Here is a 15,857-nt window from a genome sequence, read left to right on the forward strand (position 1 = left end):
AGCTTTCCACAGCTTGTTTGATATTAACAGGATCATTTTCAAACATGCCAATGTCAAACTCATGTTCTTGAAGATATGCATAATCCTTCGATTGTGTAGATCTTTTCTCTCTAGTAGATCTCCTAATTGGCACAGGCTCTAGATTTTCTTGAGGTTCATTTACAACTTGATCTTCAACAAGAGGAGGAACATCATTACCAACTTCTGAATCTCCCACAGGCCCTAGGCCATCAACATTGTTCATGGCAATGTCAGGGTTTGGGTTGGATTCAGGTCCATTTGTGTTCTCTATTCCATGTTGAGTTTCTAATTGAGTTGTTTGGGATGATGATGTTTGCACATTGTCAAAAGATGTATTTCTAAACGCAATCGGAATTTGAACAAAACCAGGACTTTGGTCCATAGTCTCATTCTCATTCGTCTCTTCTTCTTCAAAAATACTATCTTTTGTCATATCTCCCCCCACAAACTCATTATCCTCAAAAAATTTCGCACTTCCTGACTCGAAAACTATATGTTCTGTTGGATTATAGAATTTATACCCCCTAGATCTTTCAGAATAGCCTATAAAGTAACAACTAACGGTCCTTTCGTCCAGTTTCTTTTCACTTGGCTTATAAGGCCTAGCTTCACATGGACATCCCCAAACTCTCAAATGATTCAAGCTAGGCTTGCGCCCAACCCATAACTCGTAAGGGGTCTTGTTAGTTGCTTTAGTAGGCACTCTATTAAGTATGTATGCTGCAGTCTTTAAGGCTTCTCCCCACAAATTCTCAGGTAGAGTTGTACGAGCAATCATACTTCTCACCATGTCTTTAAGGGTGCGATTTCGCCGTTCAGCAACACCATTCATTGCAGGTGAACCTGGCAATGTATACTGAGGCACAATTCCGCATTCCTCTAAGTATTTTGCAAAGGGACCTTGACGTTGTTCTCCTGATCCATCATATCTGCCGTAGTATTCACCACCACGATCAGATCTGACAGCTTTTATGCGTTTGTTAAGTTGTAACTCAACTTCCGCTTTAAAATTTTGAAACACGTCTAACGCTTCAGCCTTTTCCTTTATCAAGTAAATATAGCCATACCTAGAATAATCGTCTATGAATGTGATAAAATACCGATGACAATTTCTTGTAGCCTTTGGAAAAGGACCACATATATCGGTATGAATCAATTCTAAAACGTCATTACACCTTTTGGCATTATATTTACGTTTATTAGTTTGTTTTCCCTTTATACAATTTACACAATCACTTAAGTTTGTAAAATCTAAAGGTTGGATAATATCATTAGACACAAGACGTTCTATCCTTTTTATAGAGATATGTCCTAATCGCTTATGCCATAATGTTGCTGATTTCTCGCAAGTTAATTTACGTTTTCTATTATCTATATGCAGTGCCTCTGAATGTGAAGTGTCTATATCTAGAAAATAAAGATTATCATAAGAAGACAGGATACCAGAAGCAAGAAGCTTAGAATTTTGACACAAACTGAAATTTCCATTACTAAATGAACATACATAACCATTTTTGTCCAAATAAGATACAGAAATTAGGTTCCTTCTGAAGGATGGAACCACTAAAGCATCAAAACTTAAATAAAATCCTGTCCTACATAATAATCTAAATTTTCCTATGCTTTTCACTTCTACTTTATTGCCATTTCCTACGTAAACGTAGCGCTCCGCCTCACTTGGCTTGCGATGGCTTAGGCAACCCTGCATCGATATACTGATGTTAGACGTTGCACCTGAATCTATCCACCAAGTATATCTTGATACAGAACTTAAATTAACTTCAGAACAAACTAAAGCAAGAGACATACCTTTCTTTGCCAACCATGCATGATAGTTGGTGCATAATTTCTTTGTATGCCCAGGTGCTTTACAGAAGAAGCATGTCATTTCTTCTGAATTATCAGAAGTATCCTTTTTGTTCTTCTTTGCATCTTTGTCTGCAGCTGCCTTGGTGGGTCCCTTTTCCTTGGCAGTAAACTTGCGCTTCTTGCCTTTACCCTTAGGATTAGATGTTACTACATGAGCACTTTCTCCCTTAGTCATTTTCTGTCTCTCTTCCTCCTGCACTAACTGAGCCTCAAACTCAGGTAGTGTCCACGTCTCTCTTTGACAATTATAAGTCAACTTGAATTGACTAAAGTTAGACGGGAGAGACAGAAAAATGAACTCAATGAGAACTTCATCAGAGATGTCATAATTATGCCCTTTCAAGGCACGTTGCAGTCTTGTCATCTCAATAACATGCTCTCTAACCTCTTCTTTTCCCTTGTATTTTATTGTTGCCAACTTCACAAAAAGTGTACTAACTTCAGTCTTTTTACTCTTTGTGAATTTCTCTTCAAGGGCCTTAAGGTAATTTTTAGCGCCGGTTTCTGTATCAGGTATTATGCCTCGAAAAGTCTCATGGATCGTTTGCTTCATCACCATTATGCACATGCGATCTGAATGCTCCCATTTTTCAATATCAGCCTTCTCTTGGGGAGTTACCTCACTCTCTTTATTAGGCTTGGGGCGATCAAATCTCAGTGCTATGTCCAATTGCATGATCCCTAAGACTAATTTTAGCTTTTCCTCCCACTGTTTGAAATTGTTCCCCATGAGGGGCTTAATCTGACTTAGATTTGACATTATGTTTAGATCTGAAAATTCAAGAACAAGGAAATAATTTAGATACGATGCGTCACGATTTGATCCTTAATCATAATTCTAAAATCTATCTAAAGACATGTGTAAAAACTATTTTCTCCATTAAATCTTTAGCCAAAACACCATTCAGTAATGAAACACCTTTGGGTGCAATCATTACCTTCAGGCACTTTGGTGTAGTGAATAAAGTACAAACATGTAACCTTTTTGTCAATCAACCTTTGGGTCAAATTAACATATCCATGAACTAACGACCAGGCCAGTCAACGAGGGGAGGAGGATCACAGACGGATCGCTTATGTTCCAAGCCCCCGATGCTTTTCTAGACATCGCTAGTCCATGTGTGTTGCAACTTATTTTTATACACTACCCTTATGCACTATACAATTTTAGCAAGTGCTAACCCTCCTTTGGGAAAGCTAACACTCACATCCATTTCTAGCACGTCATTTTAAACTTGTCATGTGCCATCCTGCACTTGTCTTGCACAGAGAGGTCCGTTTGCGAACAATCAGTGCTCAACTTTGTACAAAATTTATGACACATGTAAATCCTAATTGCCTTTAAATAGATCTAAAACTATGCCTAAAGCCTATTTTAGGACGTAAAATAACTACTCGCCCTAATCAAGACCATAGCCTAATCTAAGACGTAAATTAATAACTACTCGCCTTAATTAGAATTTAGTAAAATTCTTTAATCAATTAGGCTAAAATTATAACAATTATGTTCAAAATAATTTTTAATTGTTATAAACGTAATTTAGAAAGTATCCTAACTTCAATTAGTTGAGAAACTAATTTTAGATTATTAACTAAATTATTCTTTAAATAACTTTATGCTATATTAGCACAAATTATAATATATTCCAGAATCGGAACTTTAATTAGCTACTAGCTAATTTTAGATTATAAACTATATTGTATATATAATAATTAGGCCTAATATAGCATTTTGCTTATCTAGGGTATATTAATACGTGGTGTATTAATATAGGTTTCCATATATAGCATTTCCATATACGAAAAAAAAAAAAAAACAGATGCAATAATTACTTATTTTTCCAAATTTCAGAAACGAAAAATTCTGATTTGTTGCATAATTAAACTTTTCGAAGGCAGACACAGCACACCTTCGTATATTTCACCAAAATGTGATAAATTATGCGAATTAAAATCAAAACAATCGAACAAAACCTCTCCAATATCGCACGAAGCGCAAGGATTGGCACAATTCGAATATTCGAACAAAATACGCATAAAAAAAAAACAATTAAAGCGAATTTTAACAATTTCCATTTGCAACAATAAATTTGATTCGAAAAACAGAAAATAATTGAAGATGGCATAACATCTTCTCTAGATCATAATTACCTTAAATTCCTACATAGGTGGCTCTGATACCACATGTTGGCCCAAGGTCAGGTTTTTCTAATTTACTTAAAACCTTAACCTAGATCTATGTAAGAATTAAATAAGCACAGCGGAAATTACTTACTTTCCATCTTTATGGCCTTCCGTCTATTGCCTCTCAAGCAATATCAAAGGAATCGATGTAGATGGCTTGATTGACTTGCTCGCACGCTCAACCTAAGAATTTGTGGGGAGAAGCCTTAAAGACTGCAGCATACATACTTAATAGAGTGCCTACTAAAGCAACTAACAAGACCCCTTACGAGTTATGGGTTGGGCGCAAGCCTAGCTTGAATCATTTGAGAGTTTGGGGATGTCCATGTGAAGCTAGGCCTTATAAGCCAAGTGAAAAGAAACTGAACGAAAGGACCGTTAGTTGTTACTTTATAGGCTATTCTGAAAGATCTAGGGGGTATAAATTCTATAATCCAACAGAACATATAGTTTTCGAGTCAGGAAGTGCGAAATTTTTTGAGGATAATGAGTTTGTGGGGGGAGATATGACAAAAGATAGTATTTTTGAAGAAGAAGAGACGAATGAGAATGAGACTATGGACCAAAGTCCTGGTTTTGTTCAAATTCCGATTGCGTTTAGAAATACATCTTTTGACAATGTGCAAACATCATCATCCCAAACAACTCAATTAGAAACTCAACATGGAATAGAGAACACAAATGGACCTGAATCCAACCCAAACCCTGACATTGCCATGAACAATGTTGATGGCCTAGGGCCTGTGGGAGATTCAGAAGTTGGTAATGATGTTCCTCCTCTTGTTGAAGATCAAGTTGTAAATGAACCTCAAGAAAATCTAGAGCCTGTGCCAATTAGGAGATCTACTAGAGAGAAAAGATGCATTATGGAAATTATTGCGCTAAGCAGATCATTGGTAGCCTCCTCCACTATGGCAGCTGAATTTGTCGCATGCTATGAAGCATCTAATCATGGCGTATGGCTGAAGAACTTGGTCACAAGGCTGAAAATTGTGGATTCTATTCAGAAACCACTCAAATTATTATGTGACAACAATTCAGCAGTGTTATACGCAACCAACAACCGAAGTTCATCAAAGTCGAAGTACATCGACATTAAGTTTTTGGTTGTAAAAGAGAGAGTGCAGAATAATGAATTATGTATAGAACACATAGGTACAGACTCCATGATTGCGGATCCTCTTACTAAAGGATTACCACCCAAGCAGTTTCACGAACATGTTGCTCGTATGGGTGTAATATCTGTTTAGGATAGTTAGAAAATGTGGGAGTCTAAATATGTTTTAAAAGTTCTATGTAATGTAATTGTAAACAGTTTTGTTGATATATACAAGTTGCATTCAGTTTCAGTTTCATTATTTCTCTCTTTAAAGTTTAAATTTTTGACCTCATACAGTAAAGTTAAGGTGACTCAATTAGAAATAGGCACGTCTAATCACACTTGCGTGTAATTTCTAAACTATATGTCCAAATCAGATTCATGTCATTCAATTATGTTGGCAGCGTGATTTATGTCGGTTTAGTTGCGAATAAATGTGACGAATACCGCTTAAGTCCTTTGTTAGCATAATTGATGGACGGAATTGTTTAAGAAATACGATAAGTAAAGACAGAAAAGTTGCATGCAATAAAGTTAAGGATATATAATCAAAAGGTTGCACTTGTCCATGTGGGAGATTGTTGGATTTAGAGACGTCTAATTACAATAATTAAGTTGGACATACGTGCATTATGATTATGATATCAAATACTGTCACAAGATTACATTTATGTAATTATTAAAATATGCCAAACAATGTGATTAATTAAGTCATGGCATTATACGTATTTAAATAAGGTTTTGGATACGAATACATATAGAATAATGTTAATCAATTATAATTGTTAATGGACCGATTATAGTTGATTAAAATAATAGCAGTGATAAATTTAGACAAACTTGTCTCACAAGTTTTAGCTAGGCAAACTTGTCTCACAAGTTTTAGCTAGGCAAACTTGTCTCACAAGTTTTGCACTGCTATAAAAGGACTGGGTCTCCATAACCTTGAACTCATCATGATCATTCTCCACTGTCTTGCTCCATAAAAGACTAGATATTCTGTCTTCAATTCGTGAGACAGAAACAAGTAAGAGAGAGTTCAAGAGTTGTGGAAGGACTCGCTAGCCAAGTAATTTTGTAGGTTGAGCGTGCGAGCAAGTCAATCAAGCCATCTACATCGATTCCTTTGATATTGCTTGAGAGGCAATAGACGGAAGGCCATAAAGATGGAAAGTAAGTAATTTCCGCTGTGCTTATTTAATTCTTACATAGATCTAGGTTAAGGTTTTAAGTAAATTAGAAAAACCTGACCTTGGGCCAACAATTTATACTAAACTTTACTGGTGCATTTAGGTTTTAGGGTTTTCAGCCAAAGATCCTGAGAAAAACTTGTCAAGATAGAATGCGTGATCTTGAGAAAAACTTGTCAAAATTTATGCAGTGATGAGCTGAAATTTGCACTTGCTCTGTCCAATCTAAATTGGACGGTTCAAATAAGATCAACTAAACCACCCAAAAACAATTGAAGTGAAATCTGGACCATTTTATTTTTGATTCAGCAGCCAAGAAACTGTTGCTTGGGTGCCTTAAACCCTTAACTAACGTGTCAGCAGATGCAGACTTGAGCAAAATACTATACGCTCAAACCGAAACAGAGAGGATGTGTCATTTTATAGCAAAAGACTACTTTAATAATTACTTTAGCATTCTCACATCAAACCGAAACAGAGAGGATGTGTCATTTTATAGCAAATACTACTTGTAATACCCCTTATAATTTCTGCCTTAGCAAAATACTATACGCTCAAAATAAAAACTTGAGAATCGAATTTCTGCCTAATTAGCAATAATTTTAGGTGCCTACATAAAAACAAAATTATATGAAATCCATAATGTAATTCATCAACTGATGCTAAGTAATAAATATAGTTATGAAATTTAATTAAGTTAATGTTAATATCTAACTCTTTTATGAAAGAACCAAATTAAGTGCATACTGGTATTCGTGAAAATTAGTGAGTTCTAGTTGGGTTCTACCAAATTAAATGCATATATGCCCTTCTGTTTGAGACTTATAGTATGAATTAGTACAGAGTCAGACTATACCGGTATGAACTGCTACAAACTCAGACTGTACCGGTATGAACTGGTACAAACTCAGACTGTACCGTATGAACTTTAGTTGCAGCCCCTCTCATTTTATTTTAGAAATTAAAAAAAGTAAACAAACTTCAACAAAAACCAAATTAAGTTTATACAGATTCACAAATTCACTAATTCAACAGGGAATCACTTTTGGACATGCAACAACCACAAATTCACAAATTCACAAATTTCACAAATTTCACAAATTCACAAATTTCACAGATTCAAGGGCTTTCACTCAAAACAGAAAAATCAAGAAGAAACGAAAAAATACATACCTCCACTGCCACCTTCGTAAGCGATTGCTGGTTGCTATTTCACCGAACCTTGATTTTTGGGATGATGAGGCGGCAGAGAGGATGGTAAGAAGATGCTCCGGTGGGAGAGACACGAAGCAGCGAGAAGGAGACAGAGAAAGGGCTAGGTTTTGGGCTAGGGTTAGGGCTTAGGCGCGAGCGACACAGAGCGAAAGAGAAGAGAAGGGTTAATGACGCGATGGAATTTTGCTAGCGCCTTTTTTTTTCTGGAAAAAATACTTTCTGCGACTGGCGAAATGACCGGCCGCTGATGACGGTCGCAGAAAATCCTGGTCGCATGAGATGTTGTTGTTGTTTTTTTTTTCGGGAAAATCAGAATCAGCGATCGGCGAAACCACCGGTCTCAGATTCCGATCGCTGAAAAAACATTCTGCTGTAGTGTTTGTAGTACCTGACACCGAGATTTTTTTTGTTACCTCCCAGTTAATTTCTAATTAAACAAATATCACTTTAATTAACTTATTTTTCAAAGTTAATACCCACGCTTTCTCAATCTGCACACTAAAAAAAAATACTCTTTCTCAGAGTGTGCACCAGCCTATTTTGATGCGCGGATTGAAAAAACGTAGGTGCTAACTCTAGAAATAAGTTAATTAAAGTGGTGTTTAATTAATTTGGATTTAATGAGGTGGTAACTAAAAAAATCTCGATACTTGACATTAAAGGATGGCGAAATATTGAAAAGGACTAATAATAATATAATTAGTTTTTTTTAAATGTATAGACCCAATCCGATTTGTAGCATATGAAGATATTTTTTTATCCGAGCTGACCTGAGTCGTGACGAGTCATAGGTCAAGTAAACCCTACTTGTTTTATCTAATTTTTATTTATTTATATGTGTTTGTTAATATTTGATAACAAAATATCTGATGGACAGCTCCAAACGTGTTGCATGCTCTCCACAGTCAAATGACTGCCCGAATGAAGTCTTCCAGTTCCAACCTTCCAGGAAACCAACCTTATGCAGCTGGCCGTGACTAGCTGTTACGTACCTTATTGGTTATTGAATGTACATGGAGCATGATTAATTCATAGACTGTGGCAGGTAGCTAGGTAACATAAAATATATATGTTGCATTGAATTATAATAAATCTGGTTTCTAAGTGGCAGCCATGCAATGTTTGACTTTGTGGAAAGGAAAGTTGGTCGTGATAATTAAGCTGTTATTGAATATCTTAATTTTATTGACTTTCTCTTACACTTAAAAGAAAGTCTATCCTGCCATAGCTCTTTTATTCTATCTATAACATTATTGTAAAAAACGACTATATATTTAAGCTGATTAATCGACCGAGAAGCATTAGTTACGTTGCAAAAACACAGTCATATAACAATTCAATATCTCTTCATGAAGCATTAGTTATTGATTTTATATTATTTTAGATAACACGGTCTTGATTATGTGTATGATTTTCAACTTAAATCTTACTATGTCTAATATTATAATACATTTTAGAAATGCCTTCTTCTCTGAACTTAGATTAATTCCCTCATTAGGTCCAGCAGCATGGTTAGTTTTTGGAGATTTTAATCTAATTAGGAATAGGACTGAAAAGCAGGGACCCTCATATAATTATATACTTAGTAATCGATTTAATACCCTCATTTCTGATCTCAGTCTAGTAGAACTCACTCTTACTGACAGAAAATTTTCTTGGGCACGATCAATAACCTCCCCTTCGAGAGCCCTCTTAGATAGATTCCTATGTTCTACTCAATGGATAACTTATTATGCTAACTCATTAGTTACATCATTACCTAGAATCTATTCTGATCACAACCCAATCATACTCCACACTGATTCCACTTCCACCATTCCTAGGAAATTAATAAGATTTGAAAAAACTTGGATAACACAGGAAGGATTTTTTGAACTAATTTCTTCATGGTGGCTAGCATTCCCCTTAACACTTGATTTGGGTAACTCCTGGAAATACAAACTTCAATTCTTGAGAAGGAAATTGAGAGGATGGAATGCTAACCTTCAAGGAGAAATTAAAAGAAAAAAGACCAATCTCCTAGAACAAATTGAACAATTTGAATCACTCCATGAATCTGACTCTCTTACACCCTCTGATTTTACACAATGGCAAGAATGTCAAACAGCTCTAAAAGGAATATACCAAGAAGAGGAAACCCATTGGCAACAAAGAGCCAGATTGAAATGGTTTTTGGAAGGAGATCTTAATACCAAGTTTTTTCATCTCACAGCCTCAATTAGGAAGAAAAAGAACACAATCTTATCTCTCGAGATAGACGGGGTCACTGTTTATGATCCTATAGTCATTCAGCATCACATTTTATCTTACTTTAAGGAACTCTTAGGTACATCTGATACCAGATTCATCTCACTACAACCTAACCTTTGGTCTAACCATGAAAAACTATCCCTTGACCAACAAACCTCACTTGAACAATCATTTACATTAGAGGAAATTAAAAGCATTGTTTTTTCGTGCAATCCAAACAAAGCCCCAGGCCCAGATGGTATATCATTTCTTTTCTATCAGACATATTGGGATCTGGTTAAAGATGATATAAACTCCTTAATACAGTCCTTCTATAATCGATCTTTAGATTTATCTAAACTCAATTTAGCTTCAATTTGTCTCATACCCAAAAAAACAGATGCCACCAACATTACAAATTTTAGACCCATTAGTTTAATAAACTGTAGTTTTAAGATAATTACCAAACTGTTAGCTACTAGGCTTTCTACTGTTATAGACCCTCTAATAGATGACTCCCAAGCCGCATTCATTAAAGGGAGATTAATAGGTGATAATATAGTATGTGCACATGAGGTTTTACATCAAGTTAGAATTACTAAACAAAAGGGGATCCTTCTCAAATTAGATTTTGAGAAGGCTTTTGACAAAGTTAATTGGGATTTTCTCCTAGAAATACTTACAGCTAGGGGATTTGGTTCCTTGTTCATTACCTGGATTAAAGATGTATTAGAGAGTGGTAGAACAAGTGTCTCTTTCAATGGTAACCAAGGTACTTACTTTCCATGTAAGAAAGGACTTAGGCAAGGTGATCCTCTATCACCTCTTCTTTTTGATCTAGTAGCAGATGCTCTCAACAAATTATTAAGCAATGCCCAATCAGCTGGTTTCATATCAGGTCTAGGAACATCCACCAAAATATTAAACCTACACTTTGCAGATGATACCTTACTTTTTCTGCAAGCAGACCCTTTAATGGTAGAACACCTCAAATACATTTTACTAGGCTTTGAATCAACTTCAGGTTTAAAGATAAATTATAGCAAAAGTGCCCTTATACCTTTAAACATTTCACATACCCTAGCCTGTAGTCTCTCCAATCAATTAGGGTGCCAAACTTCCTCTTTACCTATTACTTATCTAGGAGTACCCCTCCACTGGAAAAAACTTGGTCCTTCTGATTGGCAACCTTTAATTTCTAAAATTGAAAATAAACTACAAACATGGAAAGGCAACCTCCTTTCAATAGGTGGTAGAATTACATTATTAAATTCTGTTCTATCTGCACTGCCCATTTATTGGCTCTCTATTTACAAGCTCCCTGTTAAAATCAGGAAGAGTATTGACATAATTAGAAAAAGATTTCTTTGGTCTGGTACCAACACTAACAAGAAGTACCACCTTGTGTCATGGGATCAGATATGTTTAAGCAAAAACCAGGGAGGTCTAGGAATCATAAACCTAGAAAGAATGAACATTTCCTTGTTAGCAAAGTGGTGGTATAGATTCAAGGATCCAACCTCAAATGGAAAATGGAAAGACATCTTAATAGACAAATACAGTACCACAGGATTAGATATATCTAGATGTTCCTCATTTTGGTCGGGTATAATTTCGATTAGACACATCCCTGATATAGGTTTAAAAAGGCATATAGGACATGGTAATGACACCTCCTTCTGGCTAGATAGATGGGCAGGGGACTGTCCACTTTTTTGTATTTACCCAAATCTTTTTAGAATAACATCTGATCCTCTCATCTCTGTATCTAGAGCAATTAGACAAACTGCTCTCTTAATCACCTTTACTAGACAACTAACAGGGGTCTTTTTATCTGAATGGCACCAACTACAATCCACTATATCATACTCTTCTGTTTTCAATGATATAACCAGACCTGATATGATCTCATGGAATTGGACCTCTACAGGACAATTTACTGTGCATTCCCTATACATTTGGTTAGAATATGGTGGTATAAAGAATACTACCTACACTACCTTATGGAAAACCAAAATACCTCTTAAAGTAAAGGTGTTTATATGGTTAGTAAAAGAGGGTAAAATTTTAACCAAAGATAATTTAGTTCGAAAAGGTTGGACGGGTGACCAAACTTGTAAATTTTGTACCTTACCAGAAACCATAGACCATTTATTTGTTACATGTCCCACTGCCTCAGCCATCTGGGCATGGATAGCAAATCATAACTCCTTTCAATTTAATTGTGAATACATTACTGACATTTGGATGATAGACGCTTGGATCCCACTTAAAGACAAACCATTAATTGAATTGATTAGGGCTGCCACAATATGGATAATTTGGTTAACTAGAAATAAATTATGTTTTACTGATACTACTGTACCAACATTAGCTTATATAGGTTCCAATATTATATCCTTAGCCTCTTATTGGTGTAAATCTAATGCAGATGACTCTTATTTTAAACTCTCCTTAATATTACCAATGGATGTTACTCAATTGTCCCAGGCAGGTCCTCTTATAACCCTCTCGGAGACCGATACCTCCACAGAGGAAAACAACTCTTGGGATTTCGAGGAAGAACCCTATCTTGGGTTAGAGGATTCAGACCTCCGGGACTACCTTAGAGACAGAGAAGAATTGGATGCGGCAGATGCAGCCTATTTGCAATCCTCTAACCCAAATGCTTCTTCATCTCATGCTAGTTCTTCTATAGCCAATTAGTCACTTCCATGTTATTTCTAATATCTAGAATTTGTTGAATGATGTATCTCTTGCTTTGTGTAATAATCTAGGTATCTACAGTGCTTTGATTGCCTAACAATCAGAGTATCATTTTGTTGGTTAGATAATCGGATTGATTTGGTGGGCTGTATTGTAACAGCCTTAAGACATATTTTGTATGATCAAAGTAGTTTCTAATGAAACTGGTGGTTTTTTAAACCACTTTTATCAAAAAAAAAATATTATAATACATTTTACCTCCCCAATCATAATTTTATACAAACCATAAATAGAAAAATGAATTTTAAGGAACCTGATTTTTTTTTATTACAAAAACTATAATAACCGAATAGCCTATTGTCCTATTCTATTTGGTACCTTCAACTTTCACAATTTTTTCGATCAACGGTGTAGCTTTTGATAGAGTAGCTATGTACCGAATAGCCTATTCGGTACAAGGAATTTTTTGATGAAATGTTGGAAATATGGCCCAGTTCGAATTCTTCAAAATTAGAGTAAAATGTTGAGACCGAGTAGCCTCTTTGGTAAAAAACAGATTTTCTGTGGCAAATTCGGATGGGACTGAATAGACTGTTCGGTGCATAAAATAAAAAAGATGCTCTTTGTTCACTGTGAAAAAATAATTGTGAAATATGGAGATGCCAAATAAGCTATTATGTATCTCTTGGACGTAAATTGGAGGTACCGAATAGTAAAAAAACAAACCAATTAAGTTGGTTCCCTAAAATTCATTTTTTTTATGATTTATAAAAAAAAATTTGATTTTTTTTTTAAATAGATTCAAATTTAATATTTTCAACTGAACTGTCACACCCCGGGACAGGGGGTCGCGCAGTTTCGTTTTAAAATGCGGTTTTGTTCATGCAGATCTATATATATATATATATATATATATTTGATATATGTTTATGTGGGTGGGCCTCATTCTATTAGTCTGCGGGGGGTGGCAGGGGGGCGGCAGCCCCCTGCGAGCGTTGTCTGAGGTTACGAAGCACCGCTCAATAGAGCACGGAAAATTTTATTTTGGAGAAGTCAAATTGCATGAAAATCCTTTAACCGACGGCCCAGATTAGTCAAATTATCATATGATTTGATTTAAAACAAGTTTGGTTCAAATCTGATTTAATTTGGCTAAGTTATACTCAAAACAGCATTTTTCAGAATCCCCATTGCGGCCCGCAATAGGGCTGTTGCGGACCGCAACAAGTTCTAAAATTTCCAGCCTCTGCAATTTGTCTCTACCTCCATTCATTGCGGCCCGCAATGACCTGGTTGGCTTTTTTTTTTTTTTTTTTTCTGCGAATTTTTCTCTGTCTACTCTCATTGCGGCCCGCAATAGGGTTATTGCGGCCCGCAATAAGGGTACTGTTTTTCATTCCTTTGCCCATTTTCGTGAAATTTCACCCCGTTTTCAAACCCGATCAAATCCCCGTATAATTAAACAATTACTCCCCATTCACTAGCAATTTTAATGACATTTAACATGCAATTTCAACATTTAAATCATAACAACCATTTAAAACATACCGTTAGGGTTTTATAACATAACACGGTTCGATAACAACCTATACATCAAAATAACCGACTACGGGTTCAACTACACATTCAAAATGGACATAAAGGGTTTGGCATAACCTATTAGCTCGGCCTAAACTCACGCGTCGAGCCCGAGTCCCACTTCACTCGCGTTTACCTGCACATATCAATTCAAAGGGGAAAAATTCCCCGAGGGGAGGGGGGTGAGAAAACCTGTCATCCGTTTTCTCAGTGCGGAATTTAAAGGGCTACTGGATTTGTGAGAAATCCATCACCAGAACTAAATACACTAACAATAGAGCATCTATTTATTTATTCACCAATAATAATAAATGCACATGTACCGGGAATAGATTCAAACGGATTTCAATTCACATCTCATCAACATCAATCAACGAATTTCCAGAAAGATTTGGTTTCACAGATATAATATATATAAGTCTGGTTATGAGGTACAGATATCAACTATCGGTCACCTCCGGCTTAACAGTTCTATTTTCTGGTTTCAAGTCATACAATCTCATCAATTTGTCACTTAAAATATACACGGGCATATTCCGCGAATATGCAACAGAATATCACTTTTCTCAAAAAGAAATCACTGACACTTTCACTGAGTCACTGAACCACTGAACCACAGTTCTACCTAAAATTACACTGCACTTCCCTTACCCAACCGGTACTGGGTTCACTAGGGCCATTCTCCAGATGCGCATAAGGGTCCTGGATGAAAGTCTAGTAGCTAGCTAGACTTTCCACTATGATACACTGTTCACTTCACACAATCAATCCAAGTCATACTGTGGTTCCACTCACTTATTCAAAACGACAGATCAACAATCGATAAACCGTACCAACATGAGAATCATAACAGTTATACAATTCAATTACACTAATATCACAATTAATGCAATGCGGCAACAAATGCTTTCAATCAGAGATTCAACATGCTATGCACAGTTTATTTAAATCAAGCAATCAACATAAATATAATAATATGCACCGTTATTTAGTTCTACGAATAAACCCCAAAACAGATCCCGTGAACCCCCGCACCTGGTTATGTAGGGCACGTAGAGGGTCCGCGATCTCGCGACTCGGTAAGCTCGTCAATCCCGCTAGCCGTGCTCGTTAGGATCTATCCATAGGTCAATTTATTAAATTCCGGCACTTTTACAATTTAAACCCTAATCAATTTTTGGGAAAATCCGTAATTTGGAAATTTGGTTGCACTTTGGAACACGAAATCAATCAATTTACACTTTAGAAACAACAAAGGCACGGAATAATCAATTTGGTACGATTCTACGGGTTTTCACCGAAACCCTAAAAACAAGGAATCACGAAACGAGAGAGAAATAGAAACGAAAATTACCAATGGAACGGATGGATGTGCGAGATTTGAGCTCCTCTTCCTAGATCTCGGTTTTCGGGCAAAATGGTCACCGGGGTGTCTCTCTCTCACTCTCTCTCTCTCTCGTTCTTTCTCTCTTGGCGGAAACAAAGGAAAAAGAAGAAAAAGGGGAGGGGGCGCAGGAAAGGAAAGAAAGGAGGGGAAGAGGAGGGAATGACAAGGGGCCCCCACTTGTAAGTGGTCTTTTTGCAAAATAAACACTCCACTTGTTCGATATTGTTTAAATGATTTATATAACCCCAATTGCTCCTCTCTCTTAACACAATTAATCGTATAATTATTTTTCACCATCCACGTCACTAATTTCGTATATACGTATATATATATTATTTGATTTAACCACTTATTATTTTAATTAAATCTGAATTTTAAA

At 36.1% G+C, this 15,857-nt stretch overlaps 1 protein-coding gene and 1 long non-coding RNA gene across 2 annotated transcripts; both read right to left on the minus strand.

The window, feature by feature from the left end:
* Window positions 1-1,484: 1,484 nt before the first annotated feature.
* On the minus strand, window positions 1,485-1,896 carry LOC144550660 (uncharacterized). Its single transcript, XR_013510530.1, has 2 exons — window positions 1,831-1,896; window positions 1,485-1,723 (listed from the first exon to the last, which is right to left on the minus strand). It is a non-coding gene; the product is annotated as an uncharacterized LOC144550660 (long non-coding RNA).
* A 9-nt stretch (window positions 1,897-1,905) lies between these two features.
* LOC144550667 (uncharacterized) lies at window positions 1,906-2,620 on the minus strand. The gene is made up of 2 exons (XM_078298647.1): window positions 1,970-2,620; window positions 1,906-1,914 (listed from the first exon to the last, which is right to left on the minus strand). The coding sequence occupies exons 1-2, from the start codon at window positions 2,618-2,620 to the stop codon at window positions 1,906-1,908; spliced, it is 660 nt and encodes a 219-aa protein (XP_078154773.1).
* Between the last annotated feature and the right edge of the window lie 13,237 nt (window positions 2,621-15,857).

Source organism: Carex rostrata, chromosome 2, assembly GCF_964058835.1.
Source record: "Carex rostrata chromosome 2, lpCarRost1.2, whole genome shotgun sequence".
In the NCBI taxonomy this organism is placed as follows: Eukaryota; Viridiplantae; Streptophyta; class Magnoliopsida; order Poales; family Cyperaceae; genus Carex; species Carex rostrata.